Below are 14,620 nucleotides of genomic sequence, written 5' to 3' on the forward strand. Positions count from 1 at the left end.
GGAATTCAGAAGAATGAGAGGTGATCTTATCGAAACGTATCAGGTTATGAGGGGGGCTCGACAAGGTGGATGCAGAGAGGATGTTTCCACTGATGGGGGAGACTAGAACTAGGGGGCATGGTCTTAGAATAAGGGGCCGCCCATTTAAAACTGAGATGAGGAGGAATTTCTTCTCTCGGAGGGTTGTAAATCTGTGGAATTCTCTGCCCCAGAGAGCTGTGGAGGCTGGGTCATTGAATATATTTAAGGCGGAGATAGACAGATATTTGAGCGATAAGGGAGTGAAGGGTTCTGGGGAGCGGGCGGGGAAGTGGAGCTGAGTCCATGATCGGATCAGCCATGATCGTATTGAATGGCGGAGCAGGCTCGAGGGGCCGAATGGCCGACTCCTGCTCCTATTTCTTATGTTCTCCAGAATGTAGAAGAATATCTCATTGAAACATACCAGATTCTGAGGGGGAGTGACAGGGTAGATGCAGGGAGGGGGTTTCCCCCCCCCGGGGCTGGGGAGTCTAGAACCAGGGGTCACACAGTCTCAGGATAAGGGGTCGGCCATTGAGGACTGAGCTGAGGAGGAACTTCTTCACTCAGAGGGGGGTGAATCTTTGGAATTCTCTGCCCCAGAGGGCTGGGGAGGCTCAGTCGTTGAGTATATTCAAGGCTGAGATCGAGAGATTTTTGGAGTCTCGGGGAATCGAGGGATCGGGCGGGAAAGTGGGGTTGAGGTCGAAGGTCAGCTGTGATCTCATTGAATGGCTCCCGCTCCTGTATCTCATGTTCTCATGTTCAATCAATCTCAGTCAATGCCCTTTAACTGTGTGTCAATCAGGAATATTGTCGAAGCCTTCTGTGTCAGCTGTGGCTAAGTGTATAGTACTCTTGCATCTGAATTAGGTCGTGGGTTCTTCCTCTCTCTCTTTCTCTCTTTCTTTCTCTCTCTCTCTTTCTTTCTCTCTCTCTTTCTTTCTCTCTCTCTCTTTCTCTGTTTATTTCTCTCTCTTTAGAAACACAGAAACATAGAAAATAGGAGGAGCAGGAGTGGGCCATTCGGCCCCTCGAGCCTGCACCACCATTCAATATGATCATGGCTGATCCTCGATCTCAACACCATATTCCCGCTTTTTCCCCAAACCCCTTGATGCCTTTTGTGTCTAGAAATCTATCCATCTCCCTCTTAAATATATTCAGTGCCTTGGCCTCCACAGCCTTCTGTGGTAGAGAATGCCACAGGTTCACCAGCCTCTGAGTGAGAACGTTTCTCCTCATCTCGGGCCTAAATTTCCCTCCCCGTGTCCTGAGACTGTGTGATCCCTTGTTCTAAACTTCCCAGCCCCGGGGAAACATTCTCCCCACATCCAGTCTGTCCAACCCCGTCAGAATTTTATACCTTTCAATGAGATCCCCTCTCATTCTTCGAAACTCCAGTGAATACAGGCCTCATCGACCCAATCTCTCCTCGTACGGCAGTCCTGTCATCCCAGGAATCAGTCTGGTGAACCTTCGCTGCACTCCCTCTATGGCAAGTGTATCCTTCCTTAGGTAAGGAGACCAAAACTGTGCACAGTACTCCAGGTGTAGTCTTTCTCTCTTTTTCCCTCTCTCTCCCTTTCTCTCGCTCGCTTTCTCTCTCTTTTGCTCTCTCTTGTTATCTCTCTCTTTCTCTTTCACTCTCTCTTTTTTCTCTCTCTTTCTTTCTCCCTCTTTATAGCTTTCTTTTTTCTTCCTCTCTCTTTCTTTCCCTCTTTCCCTCTTGTTAAAAGGTCCCACACAAGAGATTGGTGTGCAAAATCAAAGCACATGGTATTGGGGGTAATGTACTGACGTGGATAGAGAACTGGTTGGCAGACAGGAAGCAGAGAGTCGGGATAAACGGGTCCTTTTATGGCAGGCAGTGACTAGTGGGGTGCCGCAGGGCTCAGTGCTGGGACCCCAGCTATTTACAATATACATTAATGATTTAGATGAAGGAATTGAGTGTAATATCTCCAAGTTTGCAGATGACACTAAGCTGGGTGGCAGTGTGAGCTGTGAGGAGGATACTAAGAGGCTGCAAGGTGACTTGGACAGGTTAGGTGAGTGGTCAAATACATGGCAGACGCAGTATAATGTGGATAAATGTGAGGTTATCCACTTTGGTGGCAAAAACAGGAAGGCAGAATATTTTCTGAATGGTGACAGATTAGGAAAAGGAGAGGTGCAACGAGACCTGGGTGTCATGGTACATTAGCCATTGAATGTTGGCATGCAGGTACAGCAGGCGGTGAAGAAGGCAAATGGCATGTTGGCCTTCATAGCGAGGGGATTTGAGTATAGGAGCAGGGAAGTCTTACTGCAGTTGTACAGGGCCTTGGTGAGGCCACACCTGGAGTATTGTGTACAGTTTTGGTCTCCTAATCTGAGGAAGGACATTCTTGCTATTGAGGGAGTGCAGCGAAGGTTCACCAGACTGATTCCCGGGATGGCTGGACTGACATATGAGGAGAGACTGGATCAACTGGGCTTGTATTCACTGGAGTTTAGAAGAATGAGAGGGGACCTCATAGAATCATATAAAATTCTGACGGGACTGGACAGGTTAGATGCAGGAAGAATGTTCCCGATGTTGGGGAAGTCCAGAACCAGGGGTCACAGTCTAAGGATAAGGGGTAAGCCATTTAGGACCGAGATGAGGAGAAACTTCTTCACCCAGAGAGTGGTGAACCTGTGGAATTCTCCACCACAGAAAGTTGTTGAGTCCAGTTCATTAGATATATTCAAAAGGCAGTTAGATGTAGCCCTTACGGCTAAAGGGATCAAGGGGTATGGAGAGAAAGCAGGAAAGGGGTACTGAAGTTGAATGATCAACCATGATCATATTGAATGGTGGTGCAGGCTCAAAGGGCCGAATGGCCTACTCCTGCACCTATTTTCTTTGTTGCTATGTTTCTTTCTCGCTATCTTTCTCCCTCTTTCTTTCCATCTCCCTCTTTCTCCCTTCCTTCCTCTCTTTCTTGCTCGCTTTCTTTATTTTGAGATTTACCCCACATTGGTTGTCTGCTCTATCTGTCTATCAACGATGTAGTTTAAAAGTGTGTATAACACAAACTTCCCTCACTCATCATACTAACTTCCCATCACATCCAACTGTCACATTTTAAACCCGTACCTCCAATGTTTCACGTGTGGTGTGTGCAGATGTTACACTTAAGACGTCACGTTTTATTCATCTTTTTTTAATTCGTTCCTGGGATGTGGGCGGTCGCTGGCCAAGGCCGGTATTTATTTCCCATCCCTCGTCGCCACTTGTGAAGGTGGTGGTGAGCCGCCTTCTTGAACCGCTGCAGTCCGTGTGGTGAAGGTGCTCCCACAGTGCTGTTCGGGAGGGAGTTCCGGGATTGTGACCCAGCCACGATGAAGGAACGGCCGATATATTTCCCAGTCGAGGGATGGTGTGTGTGTGACTGGGAAGGGAACGTGGAGGGGGTGGTGTTCCCATGGACCTGCTGCCCTTGTCCTTCGAGGCGGGTAGAGGCCGCGGGTTTGGGAGGTGCTGCCGAAGAAGCCTTGGCGAGTTGCCGCGGTGCATCTTGTGGACGGTGCACACCGCAGCCACGGTGCGCCGGTGGTGGAGGGAGTGAGTGTTGGAGGTGGTGGAGGGAGTGAGTGTTGGAGGTGGTGGAGGGAGTGAGTGTTGGAGGTGGTGGAGGGAGTGAGTGTTGGAGGTGGTGGAGGGAGTGAGTGTTGGAGGTGGTGGAGGGAGTGAGTGTTGGAGGTGGTGGAGGCAGTGAGTGTTGGAGGTGGTGGAGGGAGTGAGTGTTGGAGGTGGTGGAGGCAGTGAGTGTTGGAGGTGGTGGAGGGAGTGAGTGTTGGAGGTAGTGGAGGGAGTGAGTGTTGGAGGTGGTGGAGGCAGTGAGTGTTGGAGGTGGTGGAGGGAGTGAGTGTTGGAGGTGGTGGAGGCAGTGAGTGTTGGAGGTGGTGGAGGGAGTGAGTGTTGGAGGTGGTGGAGGGAGTGAGTGTTGGAGGTGGTGGAGGGAGTGAGTGTTGGAGGTGGTGGAGGGAGTGAGTGTTGGAGGTGGTGGAGGCAGTGAGTGTTGGAGGTGGTGGAGGGAGTGAGTGTTGGAGGTGGTGGAGGGAGTGAGTGTTGGAGGTGGTGGAGGGAGTGAGTGTTGGAGGTGGAGGAGGCAGTGAGTGTTGGAGGTGGTGGAGGGAGTGAGTGTTGGAGGTGGTGGAGGCAGTGAGTGTTGGAGGTGGTGGAGGGAGTGAGTGTTGGAGGTGGTGGAGGCAGTGAGTGTTGGAGGTGGTGGAGGCAGTGAGTGTTGGAGGTGGTGGAGGGAGTGAGTGTTGGAGGTGGTGGAGGGAGTGAGTGTTGGAGGTGGTGGAGGGAGTGAGTGTTGGAGGTGGTGGAGGCAGTGAGTGTTGGAGGTGGTGGAGGGAGTGAGTGTTGGAGGTGGTGGAGGCAGTGAGTGTTGGAGGTGGTGGAGGGAGTGAGTGTTGGAGGTGGTGGAGGGAGTGAGTGTTGGAGGTGGTGGAGGGAGTGAGTGTTGGAGGTGGTGGAGGGAGTGAGTGTTGGAGGTGGTGGAGGCAGTGAGTGTTGGAGGTGGTGGAGGCAGTGAGTGTTGGAGGTGGTGGAGGGAGTGAGTGTTGGAGGTGGTGGAGGGAGTGAGTGTTGGAGGTGGTGGAGGGAGTGAGTGTTGGAGGTGGTGGAGGGAGTGAGTGTTGGAGGTGGTGGAGGGAGTGAGTGTTGGAGGTGGTGGAGGGAGTGAGTGTTGGAGGTGGTGGAGGGAGTGAGTGTTGGAGGTGGTGGAGGGAGTGAGTGTTGGAGGTGGTGGAGGGAGTGAGTGTTGGAGGTGGTGAAGGGAGTGAGTGTTGGAGGTGGTGGAGGGAGTGAGTGTTGGAGGTGGTGGAGGGAGTGAGTGTTGGAGGTGGTGGAGGCAGTGAGTGTTGGAGGTGGTGGAGCGAGTGAGTGTTGGAGGTGGTGGAGGGAGTGAGTGTTGGAGGTGGTGGAGGGAGTGAGTGTTGGAGGTGGTGGGGAGCGTGGCCCATCGAGCGGGCCGCTTTGTCCTGGATGGTGTCGAGCTTCTCGAGTGTTGTTGGAGCTGCAACTCATCCAGGCAAGTGGGGAGTGTTCCCTCACACTCCTGACTTGTGCCTTGTCGATGGTGGGAAGGCTTTGGGGAGTCGGGAGGTGAGACACTCTTAAATGCTGGGGTCTGAAACTGACAGATAAAAGCACAGTTTCCCAACCACAGAACAATTCAACTCTGATTGACTCAAACCCTTGTTTACTTAACAACAATTAACCATTTACGCTCTCAACAGCGCGTCTGCAGGTAAATATTATATTTACCTTAATAAAACAACATCTCATTCAGATGTCCATTGAGAAATTCCTCGAGAGGTCTGCTAGTATGTTTAAAACGGTTTTGTATCTCTGTTGTATTGTGGGAAACGCGGCAGCCAATTTGCGCACAGCAAGCTCCCACACACAGCGATGTGATAATGACCCGGATCATCTGTTTTTTTATGTTGGCTGAGGGATAAATATTGGCCCCGGGACACCGGGGAGAACTCCCCCTGCTCTTCTTCCAAATAGTGGCCCCGGGATCTTTTACATCCACCTGAGAGGGCAGACGGGGCCTCGGTTTAACGTCTCATCCGAAAGACGGCATCTCCGACAGTGCGGCACTCCCTCAGCACTGCCCCTCTGACAGTGCGGCGTTCCCTCAGTACTGCCCCTCCGACAGTGCGGCGCTCCCTCAGTACTGCCCCTCCAACAGTGCGGGGCTCCCTCAGTACTGCCCCTCCAACAGTGCGGCGCTCTCTCAGTACTGCCCCTCCGACAGTGGGGCGCTCCCTCAGTACTGCCCCCCCGACAGTGCGGCGCTCCCTCAGTACTGCCCCTCCGACAGTGCGGCGCTCCCTCAGTACTGCCCCTCCGACAGCGCAGTACAGCGCTCCCTCAGTACTGCCCCTCCGACAGCGCAGTGCGGCGCTCCCTCAGTACTGCCCCTCCGACAGCGCAGTGCGGCGCTCCCTCAGTACTGCCCCTCTGACAGTGCGGCGCTCCCTCAGTACTGCCCCTCCGACAGTGCGGCGCTCCCTCAGTGCCGCCCCTCTGACAGTGCGGCGCTCCCTCAGTACTGCCCCTCCGACAGTGCGGCGCTCCCTCAGTACTGCCCCTCTGACAGTGCAGCACTCCCTCAGTGCCGCCCCTCTGACAGTGCGGCACTCCCTCAGTGCCGCCCCTCTGACAGTGCGGCGCTCCCTCAGTGCCGCCCCTCTGACAGTGCGGCGCTCCCTCAGTACTGCCCCTCCGACAGTGCGGCGCTCCCTCAGTACTGTTCCTCCGACAGTGCGGCGCTCCCTCAGTACTGTCCCTCCGACAGTGCGGCGCTCCCTCAGTACTGTCCCTCCGACAGTGCGGCGCTCCCTCAGTACTGCCCCTCCGACAGCGCAGTACGGCGCTCCCTCAGTACTGCCCCTCCGACAGCGCAGTACGGCGCTCCCTCAGTACTGTCCCTCAGACAGCGCAGTACGGCGCTCCCTCAGTACTGCCCCTCCGACAGCGCAGTGCGGCGCTCCCTCAGTACTGCCCCTCCGACAGAGCAGTACGGCGCTCCCTCAGTACTGCCCCTCCGACAGCGCAGTGCGGCGCTCCCTCAGTACTGCCCCTCCGACAGCGCAGTACGGCACTCCCTCAGTACTGCCCCTCCGACAGAGCAGTGCGGCACTCCCTCAGTACTGCCCCTCCGACAGCGCAGTACGGCACTCCCTCAGTACTGCCCCTCCGACAGCGCAGTGCGGCGCTCCCTCAGCCTAGATTTTTGTGCTCTAGTCCCTGGAATGCGATTTGAACCCACGACCTTCTGACCGTGAGGCGAGAGAGTGCTACCCACTGAGCCACAGCTGACACAGACAGGAGCGTGTGGATGATGAGGTTGACACGGCGTAGAAAATGCAACTGCTGTGTAACGTAGTGGGGCATGTCTAATGTGAGAGTGGTAAATCAGCCCGGTCTCACTGTTTTCCTTGTCTGTCTCTCTCTTTCTCTCTCTCACTCGTTAGATCCTGGGGCAGTTGTGGAACCACAAACGTCAATCAACTACGCAGTTGTGGGTGGAATTCTGGCTCTATTTGTCTTTGCCCTTATATGCATCCTGATTGTGACAGTGTGGTACTCCATGAGGCAGAAAGGTAAGAGACACTTTTAACCTCGCTCTCATATCTGACCCTGAAATTATCTTCCGGCCACATACCCGCAGCTTAACTAAACCCGCCTGTTTCCCCCTCCGTAACATCGCCCGTCTCCACCCCCTGCCTCAGCTCATCCGCTGCTGAAACCCTCATCCCTGCCTCCGTTACCTCCAGACTTGACCATTCCAACGCACTCCTGGCCGGCCTCCCACATTCTACCCGACGTAAACTCGAGGTGATCCAAAACTCGGCTGCCCCCGTGTCCTAACTCGCACCGAGTCCCGCTCACCCATCACCCCCTGTGCTCACTGTCCCCGTGTCCTAACTCGCACCGAGTCCCACTCACCCATCACCCCCTGTGCTCACTGTCCCCGTGTCCTAACTCGCACCGAGTCCCGCTCACCCATCACCCCCTGTGCTCACTGTCCCCGTGTCCTAACTCGCACCGAGTCCCGCTCACCCATCATCCCCTGTGCTCACTGTCCCCGTGTCCTAACTCACACCGAGTCCCACTCACCCATCACCCCCTGTGCTCACTGTCCCCGTGTCCTAACTCGCACCGAGTCCCACTCACCCATCACCCCCTGTGCTCACTGTCCCCGTGTCCTAACTCGCACCGAGTCCCACTCACCCATCACCCCCTGTGCTCACAGACCCGTGTCCTAACTCGCACCGAGTCCCACTCACCCATCACCCCCTGTGCTCACTGTCCCCGTGTCCTAACTCACACCGAGTCCCACTCACCCATCACCCCCTGTGCTCACTGCCCCGTGTCCTCATTCGCACCGAGTCCCACTCACCCATCACCCCCTGTGCTCACTGCCCCGTGTCCTAACTCGCACCGAGTCCCACTCACCCATCACCCACTGTGCTCACTGCCCCGTGTCCTAACTCGTACCGAGTCCCACTCACCCATCACCCCCTGTGCTCACAGCCCCTGTGTCCTAACTCGCACCGAGTCCCGCTCACCCATCACCCACTGTTCTCGCTGACATACATTGGCTCCCAGTTAAGCAATGCCTCGATTTCAAAATTCTCATCCTTTCTATCTCTCTCAGCTCCTCCGGACCCTACACCCCTCCCTATCTCTATAACTTCCTCCAGCCCCTACACCTCTCCCTATCTCTGTAACCTCCTCCAGCCCCTGCACCCCTCCCCATCTCTGTAACCTCCTCCAGCCCCTACACCCCTCCCTATCTCTGTAACCTCCTCCAGCCCCTACACCCCTCCCTATCTCTGTAACCTCCTCCAGCCCCTACACCCCTCCCTATCTCTGTAACCTCCTCCAGCCCCACAACCCCCCGAGATCTCTGCCCTCCTCTAATCCTGCCCTCCTGACCATCCCTGATTATAATCGCTCCACCATCGGTGGCCGTGCCTTCTGCTGCCTGGGCCCCAAGCTCTGGAACTCCCTCCGCCTCTCTAAACCTCCTTCAAGACGCTCCGTAAAACCGACCTGTTTGACCCAGCTTTTGGTCACCTGCGCTAATTTCTCCTTATGTGGCTCGGGGTCAAATTTTCATCTCATCACACTCCTGTGAAGCCCCTTGGGACGTTTCACTACGTTAAAGGCGCTATCTATATACAAGTTGTTGTTGTAGAATGGTCACAGCACAGGAGTCGGCCATTCGGCCCCTCGAGCCTGCTCCGCCATTCAATACGATCACGGCTGATCCGATCATGGACTCAGCTCCACTTCCCCGCCCGCTCCCCATAACCCTTCACTCCCTTATCGCTCAAAAATCTGTCTATCTCCCGCCTTAAATATATCCAATGTCCCAGCCTCCACAGCTCTCTGGGGCAGAGAATTCCACAGATTTACAACCCTCTGGGAGAAGAAATTCCTCCTCATCTCAGTTTTAAATGGGCGGCCCCTTATTCTGAGACTATGCCCCCTAGTTTTAGAGGACACAGCTGTCTCTAAAGCCTTCACATCCTTCCTAAAGTGCGGGGCCCAGAATTGGACACAATGCCCCAGTTGGGGCCGAACCCGTGTTTTATACAGGTTCGTAATAACTTCCTTGTTTTTGTCCTCTGTGCCTCTATTTCTGAAGCCCAGGATCCCGTGAGCTTGTGTAACCACTTTCCCAACCTGCCCTGTCACCTTCAGTGATTTGTCCACACACCCCCCCCCAGGTCTCTCTGTTCATGCACCCCCTTCTAGGATTGTACCCTTTAGTTTATATTGCCTCTCCTCCTCCTTCTGACCAGAATGTATCACCTCGCACTTTTCTGCGTTAAACTTCATCTGCCACTTGCCCGCCCATGTCACCAGCCTGTCGATGGCCATCTTGAAGTTAATCACGCTACTGCTCACTGTTCACTACACTTCCAAGTGTTGTGTCATCTGCAAGTGTTGAAATTGAGCCCTGTACACCCAGATCCCAGTCACTGATAAATATCCCGAAAACCAGTGGTACCCCGAACCGACCCCTGGGGAACACCACTGTATACTTTCCTCCAGTCCGAAAAACAGCTGTTCACCACTACTCTCTGTTTCCTGTCACCTAAATGATGTTATCTCACCCCTCCACACTGTCGGGTACATCTCCTTAGTTCCATCCAGACCCCTCCAAATACTTGCATCTATATAGCCACTTTCACCCCCTCAGGATGACCCAAACTGCTTCACAGCCAATGAAGTACTTTTGGAGTGTGGTCACTGTTGTATTGTGGGAAACGCGGCAGCCGGTTTGCGCACAGCAAGCTCCCACACACAGCGATGTGATAATGACCCAGATCGTCTGTTTTACTGATGTCGATTGAGCAATAAATATTGGCCCCAGGACACCGGGGAGAACTCCCCCTGCCCTTCTTCGAGATACTGGCCGTGGGATCTTTTACATCCAACCGAGAGGGCAGACGGGGCCTCGGTTTAATGTCTCATCCGAAAGACGGCATCTCCGACAGTGCGGCGCTCCCTCAGTACTGCCCCTCCGACAGTGTGGCACTCCCTCAGTACTGCCCCTCCGACAGCGCAGTACTGAGGGAGCGCCGCACTGTCGGAGGGGCAGTACTGAGGGAGCGCCGCACTGTCGGAGGGGCAGTACTGAGGGAGCGCCGCACTGTCGGAGGGGCAGCACTGAGGGAGTGCCGCACTGTCAGAGGGGCAGTACTGAGGGAGTACCGCACTGTCGGAGGGGCAGTACTGAGGGAGTACCGCACTGTCGGAGGGACAGTACTGAGGGAGCACCGCACTGTCGGAGGGGCAGTACTGAGGGAGTGCCGCACTGTCGGAGGGGTAGTACTGAGGGAGCACCGCACTGTCGGAGGGGCAGTACTGAGGGAGCGCCGCATTGTCGGAGGGGCAGCACTGAGGGAGTGCCGCACTGTTGGAGGGGCAGTACTGAGAGAGTACCGCACTGTCGGAGGGACAGTACTGAGGGAGCACCGCACTGTCGGAGGGACAGTACTGAGGGAGCGCCGCACTGTCGGAGGGGCAGTACTGAGGGAGCGCCGCACTGTCGGAGGGGCAGTACTGAGGGAGCGCCGCACTGTCGGAGGGGCAGTACTGAGGGAGTGCCGCACTGTCGGAGGGGTGGGTCTGATGGAGTGCCGCACTGTCGGAGGGGCAGTACTGAGGGAGTGCCGCACTGTCAGAGGGACAGTACTGAGGGATCGCCGCACTGTCGGAGGGGCAGTACTGAGGGAGCGCCGCACTGTCGGAGGGGCAGTACTGAGGGAGCGCCGCACTGTCGGAGGGGCAGTACTGAGGGAGCGCCGCACTGTCGAAGGGCAGTACTGAGGGAGCGCCGCACTGTCGGAGGGGCAGTACTGAGGGAGCGCCGCACTGTCGGAGGGGCAGTACTGAGGGAGCGCCGCACTGTCGGAGGGACAGTACTGAGGGAGCGCCGCACTGTCGGAGGGGCAGTACTGAGGGAGCGCCGCACTGTCGGAGGGGCAGTACTGAGGGAGTGCCGCACTGTCGGAGGGGTGGGTCTGATGGAGTGCCGCACTGTCGGAGGGGCAGTACTGAGGGAGTGCCGCACTGTCGGAGATGCTGTCTTTCGGATGAGCCGTTAAACCGAGGCCCCGTCTGCCCTCTCAGGTGGATGTAAAAGATCCCACGGCCAGTATTTGGAAGAAGAGCAGGGGGAGTTCTCCCCGGTGTCCTGGGGCCTATGTTTATCCGTCAACTAACATAACAAAAAACTGATCATTATGTTGTTACTGTTTGTGGGAGCTTGCTGTGCACAGACGGTATTCCCGACATTCTGACAGTGACCACACTCGCAACGAATGTGGGTCATTGGACTCAAATCATTCTGGGGAGCATCCTGGGATGTAGAAAGGCTTTTAAGAACATAAGAAAAAGGAGCAGGAATCGGCCATTCGGCCCCTCGAGCCTGCTCCGCCATTTAATACGATCGTGGCTGATCCGATCATGGACTCAGCTCCACTTCCCCGCCCGTTCCCCATAACCCTTCACTCCCTTATCGCTCAAAAATCTGTCTATCTCCACCTTAAATATATTCAATGTCCCAGCCTCCACAGCTCTCTGGGGCAGAGAATTCCACAGATTTACAACCCTCTTCGAGAAGAAATTCCTCCTCATCTCAGTTTTAAATGGGCGGCACCTTATTCTGAGACCATGCCCCCTAGTTCTAGTCTCCCCCATCAGTGGAAACATCCTCTCTGCACCCACCTTGTCAAGCCCCCCTCATAATCTGATACGTTTCGATAAGATCACCTCTCATTCTTCTGAACTCCAATGAGTAGAGGCCCAACCTCCTCAACCTTTCCTCATAAGTCAACCCCCTCATCCCCGGAATCAACCGAGTGAACCTTCTCTGAACAGCCTCCAAAGCAAGTGTATCCTTCCTTAAATACGGAGACCAAAACTGCACGCAGTACTCCAGGTGTGGCCTCACCAATACCCTGTGTAACTGGAGCAAGACTTCCCTGCTTTTATACTCCATCCCCCTTTGCAATAAAGGCCAAGATACCATTGGCCTTCCTGATCACTTGCTGTACCTGCATACTATCCTTTTGTGTTTCATGTACAAGTACCCCCAGGTCCCGCTGTACTGCAGCACTTTGCAATCTCTCCCCATTGAAGTATTGGCCCAGAAATCACTGTTTTTGTTTCCCGCGGACGTTCGACTAAAAATAAGAGGAAAGATGCGCAGTTACCTTTTGGTCGAACGCCCGCCCGAGATCCCGGACTCGAGGCCTCCTCTTCTTGTGCAACGGAGGGTGTTCATGTTGGGTTGTCCGCAGGAGTCACATGGCCCTGGACACCCAATCACGGGTCAGTATTTGCTCATTCATAGTAACAGGAGTTTCGTAAATCCAAAACACCTATTACTATGAATAAGAAACACCCCCAAACACTACATAAAACACCTCACATAAATACACTAATAGAAAATAAAGCTGATCGAAATGTTTCTTAAAGAAGAAAAATCGACGATTTCAAAAAAAAAGATTTAATTATGGTTAGAAATAAATGTGGTGGGCAGGGTTTTTAGACATAATACATGCTTTTTAATTTAATTTAATTATATTTTTGCATGTTTTTAAACTCTTACACCTGTAAAAGTCAGCTATAGTAACATAGAAACAGAGAAAATAGGTGCAGGAGCAGACCATTCGGCCCTTTGAGCCTGCACCACCATTCAATAAGATCACGGCTGATCATTCACCTCAATACCCCATTCCTGCTTTCTCTCCATACCCCTTGACTCCTTTAGCCGTAAGAGTCACAACTAACTCCCTCTTGAATATATCTAACAAACTGGCCTCAACAACTCTCTGCGGCAGAGAATTCCACAGGTTCACAATTCTCTGGGTGAAGAAGTTTCTCCTCATCTCGGTCCTAAATGGCTTACCCCTTATCCTTAGACTGTGACCCCTGGTTCTGGACTTCCCCAACATCGGGAACATTCTTCCTGCATCGAACCTGTCACGTCCCGTCAGAATTTGATATGTTTCTATGAGATCTCCTCTCATTCTTCTAAATTCCAGTGAATATAAGCCTAGTCGATCCAGTCTTTCTTCATATGTCAGTCCTGCCATCCCGAGAATCAGTCTGGTGAACCTTCGCTGCACTCCCTCAATAGCAAGAATGTCCTTCCTCAGATTAGGAGACCAAAACTGTACACAATATTCCAGGTGAGGCCTCACCAAGGCCCTGTACAACTGCAGTAAGATCTCCCTGCTCCGATACTCAAATCCTCTCGCTATGAAGGCCAACATGCCATTTGCCTTCTTCACCGCCTGCTGTACCTGCATGCCAACCTTCAATGACTGATGTACCATGACACCCAGGTCTCGTTGCACCTCCCCTTTTCCTAATCTGTCGCCATTCAGATAATATTCTGCCTTCCTGTTTTTGCCCCCAAAGTGGATAACCTCACACTTATCCACATTATACTGCATCTGCCATGCATTTGCCCACTCACCTAACCTATCCGAGTCACCCTGTAGCCTCATAGCGTCCCCCTCAAAGCTCACACCGCCGCCCAGCTTAGTGTCATCCGCAAACTTGCCGATCGTCCACACGGACCCGTGGAGGCCCGGCGATTTCCACGCCAATAATTTGCCTTTCTCCCCCTTCCCGCCAAAACCGTTCAAAAATCCGTTTTTTTCTTTTGTGTTTGCCGTCGGCAACGGCTGAAACAAATCTCTTGCCTGTCCCCACTTTCCCCCCCACCCGTGTCCAGGGTCATACCTGACGCACGAAGCCAGCGGATTGGACGAGCACGGCGAGGCGCGGGAGGCCTTCATCAACGGGAACGACAGCCACGATCGCAAGAAGGAATATTTCATCTAGACCGGCGAGGCGGGGGGGCAGGGGGTGGGGGGGGCGCGAAGGGAAGGGGCGACGGCAGTCTCTAGCCGCCATCCTCTGGCCCCGCATAGCGCCAAGCCGCTCGATGACAACGCTTTTTTGTTTACCAATCGGCTTTGACGTCAAAGGAACGAATTGCTCACCTTACAGTACAGAAACAGTTATGCTGCATCTCTGGATTTGATTACATGTATATTAAAAAAAACACAAACTAAAGGAATTACCTGGGCTGGAACATTCCAGAAAGCCCTTTATTCAGGGAATGACAGTCTTGGCTTGCGGAGGAAGTATACGCTGGATGATCGCAGAGCCGATTGCTACGCTGAGTTCTATTTCGGTCTTGACATTTCCCCCCCTCCTCCTCCTCCTCCTCCTCCTCCCATCCCCCCCCACAGCCGCCCCACACTCCAAGTCAAGAACTCACAAGGAGAAATCGCTTTCGAGACTGAACGGGTCGGCCAATTGATTCCGTTTGAGAAAACCACATTTTTTTTTTTTTTTTGGTGAATGGGAGTGTGTCAGGTACTGAGAAAAAAAACGCCATCTTGTGCTGGGAGCAACACTCCTCTCAATGCAACCCTCTCTCTCTCTCTTTCATCGCCCGTGACTTATTACTGGTACGGTAGGTAATGCAGGTTATGTTAATGAGCTGGT

At 53.9% G+C, this 14,620-nt stretch overlaps 1 protein-coding gene across 2 annotated transcripts in view; it reads left to right on the forward strand.

Annotated features, from left to right (window-relative positions):
• Window positions 1-13,948, forward strand: part of cadm4 (cell adhesion molecule 4) — a 373,773-nt gene extending 359,825 nt beyond the window's left edge. For both annotated transcript variants that reach the window (XM_070868960.1, XM_070868961.1), the window contains 2 exons: window positions 7,045-7,173; window positions 13,839-13,948. In XM_070868960.1, coding sequence (XP_070725061.1) covers window positions 7,045-7,173; window positions 13,839-13,948 — 239 coding nt within the window. The remainder of the gene's footprint in view (window positions 1-7,044; window positions 7,174-13,838) is intronic.
• The last annotated feature ends 672 nt before the right edge of the window (window positions 13,949-14,620 follow it).

Source organism: Pristiophorus japonicus, chromosome 31, assembly GCF_044704955.1.
Source record: "Pristiophorus japonicus isolate sPriJap1 chromosome 31, sPriJap1.hap1, whole genome shotgun sequence".
NCBI classification, from domain to species: Eukaryota; Metazoa; Chordata; class Chondrichthyes; family Pristiophoridae; genus Pristiophorus; species Pristiophorus japonicus.